This window comes from Mastomys coucha, unplaced genomic scaffold, assembly GCF_008632895.1.
Source record: "Mastomys coucha isolate ucsf_1 unplaced genomic scaffold, UCSF_Mcou_1 pScaffold21, whole genome shotgun sequence".
Classification (NCBI taxonomy): domain Eukaryota; kingdom Metazoa; phylum Chordata; class Mammalia; order Rodentia; family Muridae; genus Mastomys; species Mastomys coucha.
The window spans coordinates 177,547,303-177,559,442 of record NW_022196904.1 but is presented as its reverse complement, the minus strand read 5'-3'; the positions used below and the strand labels follow the sequence as shown (position 1 = coordinate 177,559,442).

Genomic DNA, 12,140 nt, shown 5'->3' with positions numbered 1-12,140 from the left:
AAAAAAAAAAAAAAAAAAGGATTGCTCCACCACCTCCTATTGTGTACTTTGCAGGATACTATTCCAAATGCCTCTTCCTCAAATTATACATGGGAAGCAAATGCTATTATTTCTGCTTACAGACAAAAATAACCACTGGGTGCTGGTGGCGGCTGCACATACCGTTAGTCTTAGCACTAGGAAGGCAGAGACAGGTAGACTTCTGCTTTCAAGGACAGCCTGGTCTACAAAGCAAGTTCCAGGAAAGGTAGGGCTGTCCAGAGAAACCGCATCTCAAAAACCAACCAGCCAGCCAAGCAAACACCCTGAAGGTCAGAAAAACAGTCGATGAATTGTTTGTTTTTGTTTGTTTTTGAAGGCAGGGTTTCTCTGTTTTAACAGCACCAGGTGCCCTAGAACTCACTTCCTAGACCAGACTGGTCTTGAACTCACAAGTTCAAGACGCCTGCCTCTGCCTCCTAAGTGCTGGGATTAAAGATGTGCACCACCATGCCCAGCCTTCAACAAATTTCATACAACCAGATGCCCAACCAGGCTAGACCAGACTTCTCCTGAGTCCCAGAGGAGCCTTCCTCTTCAGCACTTGCTAGACGAACTTATAGAATGTGTGGCCCTGTTGGAATAGGTGTATCACTGTGGGTATGGGCTATAAGACCCTCTTCCTAGCTGCCTGGGAGTCCGTACTCTGCTGGCAGCCTTCAGATGTAGAACTCTCGGCTCCTCCTGCACCATGCCTGCACCAGGACGCTGCCACGTTCCCACCTTGGTGATAATGGACTAAACCTCTGAACCCATAGGCCAGCCCCAATTAAATGTTGTCCTCACAAGAGGATGCGGTCATGGTGTCTGTTCACAAAATAAAACGCTAACTAAGACACCTACACTGAGCTCTAAGGCAAGGAGTGCCCCTTCTGACTTCTCTGCTAAGGGACTTTTTTTTTTTTTAAGATTTATTTATTTATTTTATGTATATGAGTACACTGTAGTTGTCTTCAGACACCCCAGAAGAGGGCATCAGATCACATTGCAGATGGTTGTGAGCCACAGTGTAGTTGCTGGGAATTGAACTCAGGACCTTTGGAAAAGCAGTCAGTGCTCTTAACCACTGAGCCACCTCACCAGCCCCCGGGGATCTTCTTTTTGTTGAAACTGCTCCATTGCTTATGGGGATTTTGTAGGCATACAAGGGGAAATCGAGCTGAGCATGATGAAGCCCATCTGTAGTCCAGGCACTTGTGAGCTGGAGGCAGTGTAATCAGTTTGAGACCAGCCATGGCTGCAGAGCTAGACCCTGTCAAAAAAAAGAAAAGAAAGCAGGGGACTAGGAATGTAGCTAAGTTTGGAAGAGATCTTGCTGAACATCCCCAAGTCTCAGGTTCAATCCCTATGTTGGATAAAGTAAGTGGCTGTGGCGGTGGATATGCCTGTAGTCATAGCTGGAAGCACCTAGACCAGTTCAAGGCTACACAGTTCAGTTCAGGAGCTCCATGAGACTGTTTCCAAGGGGCAGGGGAGCGTGCTAGAGGTTCAGCACTCCTAACCCTTGCGTCTTTTTGTTGCTGGTGATTTTTGTACAGTAGGAACATTGTCCTCTTTTTACTTTTGGACAACATAACAATGGGTTCATCACAGCAAATAGTCGCACAGGACCCTGTTCAACCCTGTCCTGGAGCCCTCAGGGATCCCAGACACTGTCCCAGCACACCTACGTTCTACTAGGTTTTCCCCTTCCTCTCCTCCTTCAAGCCCTCCTATACCCTTTTATACCCGTTCTGGAATAACCCCATCCGAGTATCTAAGAACGTGTTCCAAGGTGCTTTGAGATGTAAGAAAGACAAAATGATCAGAAACAAGATTGCAGAGTGAAATTTATTCCAGGACTTACATACAGGAAGAACAGCACAAATCCCATTGGATCCATCCAGTGTGAGTGCGTGCACTACATCCTGGTAAGAATGTCCCTGATCTTTCTTTTTTTAAAAAAAAAAAAAGATGTATTTTATTTATTTTTATGTGTATGAGTACACTGCCGCTGTACAGATGGCTGTGAGATATCATGTGTGTGGCTGTTGGGAATTGAACTCAGGACCTTGCCGCCCTGCTTGCTTGCTTGCTTGCTTGCTTGCTTGCTTGCTCTCTCCTGAGTAATTCACTGTAGCTGACTTCAGACGAACCAGAAGAGGGCATCAGATCTCATTATGGGTGGTTGTGAGCCACCATGTGGTTGCTGAGATCCGAACTCAGGACCTTTGGAAGAGCAGTCAGTGCTCTTACCTGCTGAGCCATCTCTCCAGCCCTCTTTTTTTCTTGTTTTGTATTTTTTTCTTTGGCTGTCCTAAAACTTGCTTTGTAGACCACGCTGTCCTTGAACTCAGAAGTCTGAAGGCATAAGCCTCTATCACCCGGCTCTTTAAAAATGTTTTTTCTATTTATTTTATTATTGTATGAGTGTTTTGCCCCTGCATGTATGTGTACCATGTTCATGCCCAGTTCCCATAGAAGGCAGAAGAGGGCATCAGATCTCATGGGACAGAAGTTACAGTTGTGAGCCACCACACTGATGCTAGGAGTTGAACTTGGATTCTCTGCAAGAGCAAATATTCTTTAATACTAAACCAAGCTGTGTGTGCACGCGTGTGCGCGCACGCACGCGCGCACACACACACACACACACACACATGCACGCACACAACTGATCCTTAGTGTCAGAGTCTAGCACATCACTGGCACCAGGGTCTGATTGTAAAGCGTTACATGCCATTGTAATGGTTCATCTGTTTTAATGTGCTGGGAAACTATTGAGAAAAAACTTTCTAGAACAATCATCAGTTGCAATCCAAGATGGCTGCTGTCAGGTCAAGCACAACCTGGTCACCCTGTCTAAACCACGTACATTATCTCTTCTAGATTTAAACAACTGTTATACACACTTATCTTTATTCTAGACTTTAACAACCATTAACCCCACCCTCCTGCTCCAGAATACAGTCCTGATGAGGAAATGGTTATGTCTCCTCTCCCATGCCCACCATTTCTCTCCATGGATGTTCTGGCTGAGAGAAGAGGACCAACATTCAGTCCTCAGACCTCTGTAAATCTGTAACAGGTTTCCTCCAGCCTTCCCATCTCTGCTCAGTGTACACTTTCACTTCCAAGCTCACACCTTGAGCCTTTCCTTAACTGTCCTTGGGAACTAAATGGTAGGATAGGAAGGGCTGGCAGGACCAGCTCTGAAAAGCGACCCAGCAGGAAAGACTGTGAGTCCTCTTTGTTGAGCTTCATGCCCCACATGAAGACTGTTACACTCTGGCCCAGAGCCTTCAAATGCTGGAGACGGCAATCAGCTGCTTCAGTACTGTGAGGCTGGAGGCCAAATCCCCTGCTGGACTCCTCCAGTCCTTGAACCTAAAAGAAGTGATATACGAGTAGTGTTCTTGAAATTCTCTCCTAGGCGATACCTCCTTCTCCTATTCTCTAAGAGCTCCCTGTTCTTAGTTATTGGGCCATTTCTCCCAGGGCTTCTACTTTGCCCACTGGTGTGGCAACGTAGAGGTTCTCTGACCAAAACTACGAAGGTTGCTGTATTTTCAAATGTTTCACAAGACACTGAGAGAAAATACTCAAGTGTGTATCACTGGGGTGGGGTGGAAAGAACAGCAGGTCATTCAAACCAGCTTCAACAAGAAGGAATTTATTGGTCTGTGTAACTGTAAAGACCATGAGTCACATACCATTATCAAAAAGAAAATTCTGTCTCTGCTTCATGTCTTCTATGACGACATAGTCAGTGACTAAAGCCTCCCCACAACTCCTCCACAACCTGAAATCCTTTCAGATTTCTGTCTTGGAAAAAGAAAATGTTTCCTTCCACCAGACAAGAAAACAGGGTGCTGGAGAGATGGCTGGAGAGTTAAGAGTGTCCCTCAACAGGGCATGGTGGTGTACTCCTTTGGTCCTGGCACTGAGTTCGAGGCCAGCCTGGTCTACAGAGCTTGTTCTAAGACAGCCAGAGCTACACAGAGAAACCTTGTCTAGAAAATAAACAAAGAGCGCAGTCTGGGGCTCTTGCAGAGGGCCTGTGTTTGCTCCCTACCACCCACGTCAGGTAGCTCACAAGTGCCTGTGACCTCAGATCCAGGTAATGTGGATCTGGCCTCTACTGGCCACCCTAGCCACCTGTACTCATGTGCACATACCTCCCCCCACATAGACACATAATTAGGAAGATAAATCTTTAAATCAGAGTGCTTGCTGCAGGGAGAACTCAAGTTCTCAGCACCCACATCAAGTGGCTCACATCTGACTGAAATGCCAGCTCCAGGGGCATCAGACCCTCTTCTGACCTCCAAGCACCACCCCCAACCCCCCACCCCCACAGAGATATTGAGATCTGAACATAAGTATGTATATACACATACAGACACACAAACTAAAAAAAAAAAAAAAATCATAGAGTTTCAGGCCAGCCAGCACTGCACAGCTAGACCCTGTCTCAAAAGGAGAGAAAGGACACAGGAGAGCTAGCTCAACAATTAAGAGCCCTGTTCTTCCAGAGGACCCTGATGTGTTGGAGCGGCAGGTCGTGTCAGAACATATCACACTAGGCCCAAACAGTTCCACATGTAAGAGGTTTAATTGAGAGGGAGTAGGGGTAGTGGCGCGGAAAGAGAGGAGAGAGAGAGAGAGAGAGAGAGAGAGAGAGAGAGAGCAAGATGGAGGAATGTTCCCGTGTGTGTGTGTGTGTGTGTGTGTGTGTGTGTGTGTGTGTATGGGTTGTGACGTAGCAGCCACAGGTAAATGTGGGAGATGAGCCCAACGGATCCTGGGAATATGGTGGCTGTTGCCCTGGCAACAGGTCTGTGGACCCGCCCATGTATCACCACAGGCTCTGGATATTGTGATGCTAACAGACCCGTGTTCAATTCCCAGCACCCATATGACAGCTTACAACCATCCATCTGTAACTGCAGTCCCAAGGGACTGAACCCCTCTCTTTTCTGACCTCTGCGGGCTCCTGCACACACATGGTGGACATATACTCAGGCACACACACATACACATAAAATTAGGTAACTATTTTTAAAAGAAAGTGTAGCATTCCCAAAATATACGGGCTATTTCTAGAATCAGGATGACTGAACACCAACCCACAGTTTGATCCCTCATCATACCTAAAAACTCCCCAGACCAGCGAAGCATGAAGGCAGCAATATAAAACACAGGTTCTTTGACCCTCTCAGTCCTGGCTTGAGCAGGCTCCAGGGTGTGTCTGTTCACCAACCAGGTGATACTAGATTCCTTGAGAAGTACAAACAGGTAGAAAGGATAACCAGTCCTGATGGGATGGGATCAACCTATAGTAATCCTGGACATTTCCTGGGTGCTGGTTACAGACGGCAAAGTTACAAAACTGATGATGTCCTTTTGGTGGTAAACTGAAAACGCAAGGGCTTAATTAGGCAAGACAAACCTTACAGTTGTGGAAACTGGAGTTTGGAATGGGTTCCACTGGCTAACAGGAAGGTGTTGGCTGGACTCGGTTCCCCTCTGCAGGCTCTTGCGGTTTAATCTAATGCCTTCCAGACACTGCCTGTACTCCTTGCCCAAGGTACCTACCTCTGGGAAGGCAACAATGGTGGGCGGTGCTTTCTGGATGGGATCAGTAGGACTCTGGACCTCTTTCCTGTTTGAAGTCCTTATGATTACACTGGGTTTATGTAACCCAGAATGCTCTTTTATGATTTAGTACTTCCTTTATTCATAAGTTTGCTTCCATGAATCTGTGCACTAGATATGTGTAGGAGCCCTTTGAGACCAGATCCCCTGAAAGTGGAGTTGCAGGTGCTAAAGTCACCATGAAGGTGCTGGGACTTGATTAGAAAGAGGTGGGAAGCCGGGCAGTGGTGGTGCACACCTTTAATCCCAGCACTTGGGAGGCAGAGGCAGGTGGATTTCTGAGCTCGAGGCCAGGCTGAGCTCAGGATATTGAAACTGTGTCTTAGTTCCCACCTAGAACAGACTGGCCTGGCCGGCTCCAAGCAAGCTCAAGGTTGTTTCTCTCTGCCTAGTAACAGGGAGGTGTGGCTGAGACTGGGCATGGAAGGGGAAAACAGAACTGAAAAGCAGTGGGGAGAAGCTCCATTCTGGTCTGTTCTGGCTCTCCCAAAGGTGGGAGAATAATCCCACTTGGCTGAAGGAGGCAAGTGAATAAACGGACGGTTAAAAGGGGAAAGATAACAAGGGCTGGGGGCTCGAAAGCTTGGAGAGGAATTGTGTTGTGTCTTATAGACGAGAAAAGGAAGCCAGGGATATGTCGGTAGAGGAGGGAGCAGTATGGTGGGCCCATGCTAAGGCATCCCTTCCCCCTGGGGTACCAGCAACATATGGGGAGGGGAACTGAGGGAGCAGTAGAGACAGAGACAGAGAGCAAGCGAGAGCAAGAGTAGGGGAGCAATAGAGACAGAGAGAGACAGAGACAGGGGGAAGGAGAGAGAGAGGGGGAGGGGAGAGAGGGGGAGGGGAATTGGGAGAGAGAATGAAGAGGGTAAGTAAACAAGAGAGCTGCAAGAGTGAGGAGGGGGCAAGCAACCCCTTTTATAGAGTTAGGCATACCTGGCTGTTGCCAGGTAAATGTGGGGCGGAGTCTAAAAGGAATGCTAACAGATTGTTTTGCAACAGGGTCTTCTGTAACCCAGGCTGTTCTCAAACAGGATAAACTGAATTCCTGGTTTTGCGGGCTCTACTCTAGGCGTCTAGGTGGATTACAGGCAGGATCCACAATACCCGTTTATGTGATGCTACGGACCTAACAGAGGGGTTTGTGCATGTCAGGTCCTTTATTAACAGACCTACATCCCCAGCCCGGGAATATCTGATGAGGACGTGGGGAGCTGAACCCCTGACCCTGGAAAGGTTTCTCAAAGCCATCAGGCAGTTACGCAAGACCCAGGAAATAGCCAGGGGATGGGCGACAGGTGCTTGGTAAGAATTATATATCCATACCCATCACCACAGGTCTGAAGCCAGAAAAAATGCTAGCCATCTGAGTTCCAGGTCATGTACTCCTACGTCTGCCTGCCGCCCGGGGAGGGCGTCTGGCCTCGGCTGCAGACCCTCACCTACGCCTACCTGCCTGCCCCTCTGCTGCTGCCACCCATCCAGACCCACAACTACTGCAGCCGGCCGGTGGGCCTGAGCACGGTCCCACGCGAACTGCACTGCTTCCACGGTGCGGGCGCGGCCCTGGCCTCCTCCACGCCGCCCTGGTGGGCCTTCCCGCTGCCGGGCGCCGCAGCCCTCGGCTCGTCGCTCCCCGCCTCCGGCGTGTCCGCGCCATCCCAACCGGGGCGCGCCGCCGCGTGGCCCGAGGACGGCAGCCTGCACCTGCAGCTGCGCTGGGGCCGCGTGGAGCGCGTGCGAGGTCCACCCCTGCCGCTGCCGGACGCCGTGCGCCGCGACTTGCGGCGCGTCTACGGCACCTACCCACGCACCGACGTGCGCGTCACCCAGCGCGGCGGCCGGTTCTTGGTGCGCGCCGCGCCGCGCGTGGGCGAGCCCGAATACAAGGTGGCCCGGCGCGTGGTGCGCAGGCCCGCCAGCGGCGACGATGGGGACACCGGGGACCAGCCGGCCGCTCCGGAGGCAGTGCAGCGTGGCCGCCCCAAGAAAAAGCAAGGACCAAGATGAACATCTCAGCGCGCCTGCGCGTCTGTTGGTCCCCGCTCGCCGTCCTGCATTGGATTTGCTGGACCCTGTGGGGCGATACAGGTGTTCGGTCCAGACGGTCTTGCAGTGAAAGCAGCGCCTGGGCTGCTGCTTCTCTCCCTCCTAAGCCCTCTGTGTGGGTCCCACTTGCCTTTCTCTCTCCCCGCACCACAACACCCCTCTTCACAAAGCCAAGGGAGCCACAGCAGTCCGGAGCTTGGACAAGGAAGTAAATAAATGAAGTCCAGCATCCACTGCAAGATAAAGAAGTGGACATTTTGCTATCTGTGTAGTGAAAGTCTTTACTCAGAGCCTTTAATCCCAGCACTTGGGAGGCAGAGGCAGGCGGATTTCTGAGTTCGAGGCCAGCCTGGTCTACAGAGTGAGTTTCAGAACAGCCAGGGCTATATACAGAGAAACCCTGTCTCAAAAAACAAAACAAAAGTCTTTACTCTGTGTGTAGCCTGACTCCTGGGCCTGCTCTTAAGCAGCGCCTTCACAGTATGCAGTGGACATCTAGAATTGCCGGCTGGACTCACTATCCAAACATCATCTGAAGACCTAGGGAGGTTCTGGAATGTGGGAAATGTCCTATGAGTTAGGTTTAGAGCTGGTTCTGACATTTCTCTGGCCATGTGTCCTTAGCCTCGCTGAAACCCCTTAACTATCCCATCTGTAAAACATAAAATTAGATGTTCAGAGGGATGTCATTCGTTTTCGTTCTTTTGTTTTATCCAGACAGGATTTCTCTCTGTACTCCTGGCTGTCTTGGACCTCAGAGATCCACCTGCTTTAGCCTCTGGAGTGCTGGGATTAAAGGTGTGTGCCACCATGCCCGGCCTGAATGTCATTCTGTTAGTTTGCTTTTTGAGACAGGTCTTTGTAGCTTGTCTTTGGCTACTTTGTGGGTTCTTTTCTCTCCCACCCTTTTCTACCCTTTCAAGCCCCTAACATTAGGAGAGAAGAAAGGATAGAAAGGAAAGGGGCTACAACATCTTCCTTAGACTATTCCTGCTGATTAAGGGCTTTGAGTTCCTTAAGGCAGGTTTAATTTTCACTGTCAGGATATTTGATTATTTCTTCTTCTTGTTTCTCCTTTTCCCTAAACTACTTTTTTTTTTCTCCCCAAGACAGGGTTTCTCTGTGTAGCCCTGGCTGTCCTGGAACTCACCCTGTAGACCAGGCTGGCCTCGAACTCAGAAATCTGCCTGCCTCTGCCTCCCAAGTGCTGGAACTAAAGGCATGTGCCACCACTGCCCTGCAGTTCTGTGTTTTTTAAAGAAACCACAATTCCAGAATTCTCTCTACAGGGCTCTTCTGTGTAACCCTGGCTGTCCTGGAACTCTCTCCATAGAGTAGACTGGCCTCGAATTCAGTGACCCCAGCACTGCCTCCCAAGGGCTGGAATTAAAGGTGTGCACCACCATGCCTAAGCCTTTATTCCCAGTTTTTGTTAAATCTTTAATTAATTTTCAGATAATGAGGTCTTGCTATTTTACTGACTGACCTCAAACTGGTTGCAATACTCCTGCCTGAGCCCATTGTGCCAGGAAGCATTCATGAACTCCAAAAGACCACCAAGGAGCTGTTTCTGATGTAATAACATTAGGGTCTCTTTATTACAAGCTTGGGCTCTCCCCCACGCAACCCTCACACAGAGGGACAGGAAGGGAAGGCAGAGCAGCCTCGAACCCACGGTTGGACAAAGTGTTACAAGCTACAGGAGACAGCGAAGGGATGTCCAGGCAGGCGAGCATCTAACCGAATGTCTATTGTAAGCTGACCAGTGGGTGTTCTGAAACAAGGCAAAAGGTCTGAAAGTACATTTGAAGTAATCAGACTAATCTTTGATTAACTGTTGCAGAGAAGTAGCTAGGGAGTAACTCTGGGGTGCGGGCCAAGGACAAGCCTTGGGATCCTCCCTGGTCCTTGGTGTAGCTTGGGTTCTACCGTAGGTCAAGGTCTCAGGCTTTTTTTTTCTTTAAGATGGAGTAGGTTTGCCCTTTCAAGCCTACATGAGTCACACATGGGCATCACACCCGACTAGCCTTTTTTTTCTGTAACTATAGCTGAAAAATTCGGTATTTCAATATATTGTTGTTGATGGGCTTGGTAGAGCACCCCCTTTAACCCTAGCACTCAGGAACCAGAGTTAGGACAGTAGTGACCTCTGTGAGTTCCAGACCAAAGTCAGACCCTATTTCAAATGGGTGTATGTGTATGATTTTACATTTTGTAATATTTTGTAATGCTTAAGTGTTGCTCTACTTAGTTAATATAGCCTCCCTTCCTCTCACCACTCTCTGCATGTGTGCGTATGTTCCTTTGTGCACAGGCACACACCACCAGCATCGACTTTATTAAGATTTAATTTTATGCTAGATGGTAGCAGCACACATGTCTTTAATCCCATCACTCAGGAGGCAAAGGCAGAGGATCTCTGTGAGTTCGAGACCAGCCTGGTCTACAGAGCGAGTTTCAGGACTGAGAAACCCTGCCTGGAAAAAAAAAAACAAAAGAATTATGGGGCTGGAGAGATGGCTCAGCAGTTAAGAGCACTGACTGTTCTTCCAGAGGTCCTGAGTTCAGATCCCAGCAACCACATAGTGGCTACAACCACCTGATACCCTCTTCTGGTGTGTCTGAGGACAGCTACAGTGTACTCATATAAATAAAATAAATAAATGTTTAAAAAAATAATTAATGTTATTATTTTTAATTATATGTTTGTATGTCTGTGGATTGTGTGTGCATGTGAGTGTAGATTGCAGGTGCCTGAGGATACCTGAGTAGATAGAGGTGTTAGATACCACGTGGAGTTAGACTACAGTTGGGAGCCACCTCTAGAAGTGCTCTTATGTACCATGAGCCATCTGTACAGGACCCACTCCTCAGCCCACCTTGTTTTTTGACACAGGTTTCTCCTAGGGCTCTGGGCCTTGCTGTCAGGCTAGCACCGGAGAGAACTGCCCCCTTCCCCGTCTCTTCCCTCATCCGGTGGTCACAAGCATGTGCCATTGTGCCCAGCTTTCAGTGTGGGTGTTGAGGTTGGAATTCAGGTCCTATTGGGACATATATACACACATTAAATAAATGAATACAAATAAGTAAGATGTCAGAAAAACAAAACAAACCTCTGGCATAAAGCCAGGCACGATGAGGCACACCTTTGATCCCAGCATTCAGTGGGCAGAGGCAGGCAGATCTCTGAGTTCAAGGCCAGTCTGGCCTAGAAAGTGAGTTCCAGGGCAGTCAGAGCTACACAGAGAAATCTGTCTTGAAAAAAACAATAAAAAAGTAAAATGTTGGGCTAGAGAGATAGCTTAGGGGTTTGAAAAGCACTGACTGCTCTTCCAGAGGTCCTGAGTTCAATTCCCAGAAACTACATGGTGGGTCTCAACCATCTGTAATGGGATCTGATGCCCTGTTCTGGTGGGTCTGAAGACAGCTACAGAGTACTCTGTATATAAAATAAATAATTCTTTAAAAAAAGAAAAAAAAAGTAATTTTTTTTTTTTTTTGTCTTTTGAATCAGGTGGGCCTCAAACTCAGAAATCAAATCCCAGCAACCACATGGTGGGTGGCTCACAACCACCCATAATGAAATCTGATACCCTCTTCTGGTGTATCTGAAGACAGCTACAGTGTACTCATTTATAATAATAATAAATAAATCTTTAAAAAAAAAAAAGAGTTAAATTCAAAGAAGAGGGGCTGGAGAGATGGCTCAGTGGTTAAGAGTATTGACTGCTCTTCCAGAGGTCCTGAGTTCAAATCCCAGCAACCACATGCTGGCTCACAACCATCCGTAATGAGCTGGTGTGTCTAAAGACATACCTGTACTTAGTGTACTTAGATATAATAATAAATAAATAATAATAATTAAAAAAAGAGAGAGACCAAACAAGGAAGTAATCAGCTCCCTGTAGGATGCTGGGCTCTGTAGAGTAGCAACTTCTGTTTCTAAAAGCCTATAGTAGGGCTCTTCCTCCTCCCACATGCTGGGCATAGGATAGGCAGGAGTAACCTGTGGAAAGCCAGGGACAATTACAGGCATAAGTGAAAGCCACAGAGAGGCATGTTTAAGAACAGGGTAGATCAGAAAAGCAGGAAGTTGAAAGACTTCAAGTGTCTGGACTCAAGAAGACTGAGAGGGGGCAGGAGGAAGAGAACATGCTATGTTGCTAAGGGGCTCATCACTTATTTCAAAACTTCCTTTGTTTCTAGAGTGATCTGAGCTGGCTGTGGTAACTCATGCCTTCAATCCCAGTACTCAGGAGCCAGACATCTGTGTGTTCTAGGCCAACCAGGGATGCATAGTGAGATGGGATTCCATACCCTCTTCTGGTGTTGGAGGGCACTAGGCATACATATGGTATACATACATGCATGCAGGAAAACCCACATACACATAAAGTTAAGACTAGATAAGATCA

At 48.1% G+C, this 12,140-nt stretch overlaps 1 protein-coding gene across 2 annotated transcripts; it reads left to right on the top strand.

Moving 5' to 3' along the window:
- The first annotated feature begins 5,803 nt into the window (after nucleotides 1-5,803).
- On the top strand, nucleotides 5,804-7,895 carry CUNH10orf95 (chromosome unknown C10orf95 homolog). 2 transcript variants are annotated; one of them, XM_031390565.1, is made up of 3 exons: nucleotides 5,804-5,861; nucleotides 6,069-6,199; nucleotides 7,015-7,895. In XM_031390565.1, the coding sequence occupies exon 3, from the start codon at nucleotides 7,057-7,059 to the stop codon at nucleotides 7,684-7,686; it is 630 nt and encodes a 209-aa protein (XP_031246425.1). In that variant the 5' UTR covers nucleotides 5,804-5,861; nucleotides 6,069-6,199; nucleotides 7,015-7,056; the 3' UTR covers nucleotides 7,687-7,895. The 2 variants fall into 2 exon arrangements, with proteins under 2 accessions (XP_031246425.1, XP_031246427.1); XM_031390567.1 differs by having other exon boundaries at nucleotides 5,823-5,861; nucleotides 6,075-6,199.
- Nucleotides 7,896-12,140: the final 4,245 nt, after the last annotated feature.

What these genes read in the sequence shown, in the direction of transcription:
- CUNH10orf95 (XM_031390565.1), top strand. Translation starts at nt 7,057, where the DNA reads ATGTACTCCTACGTCTGCCTGCCGCCCGGGGAGGGCGTCTGGCCTCGG.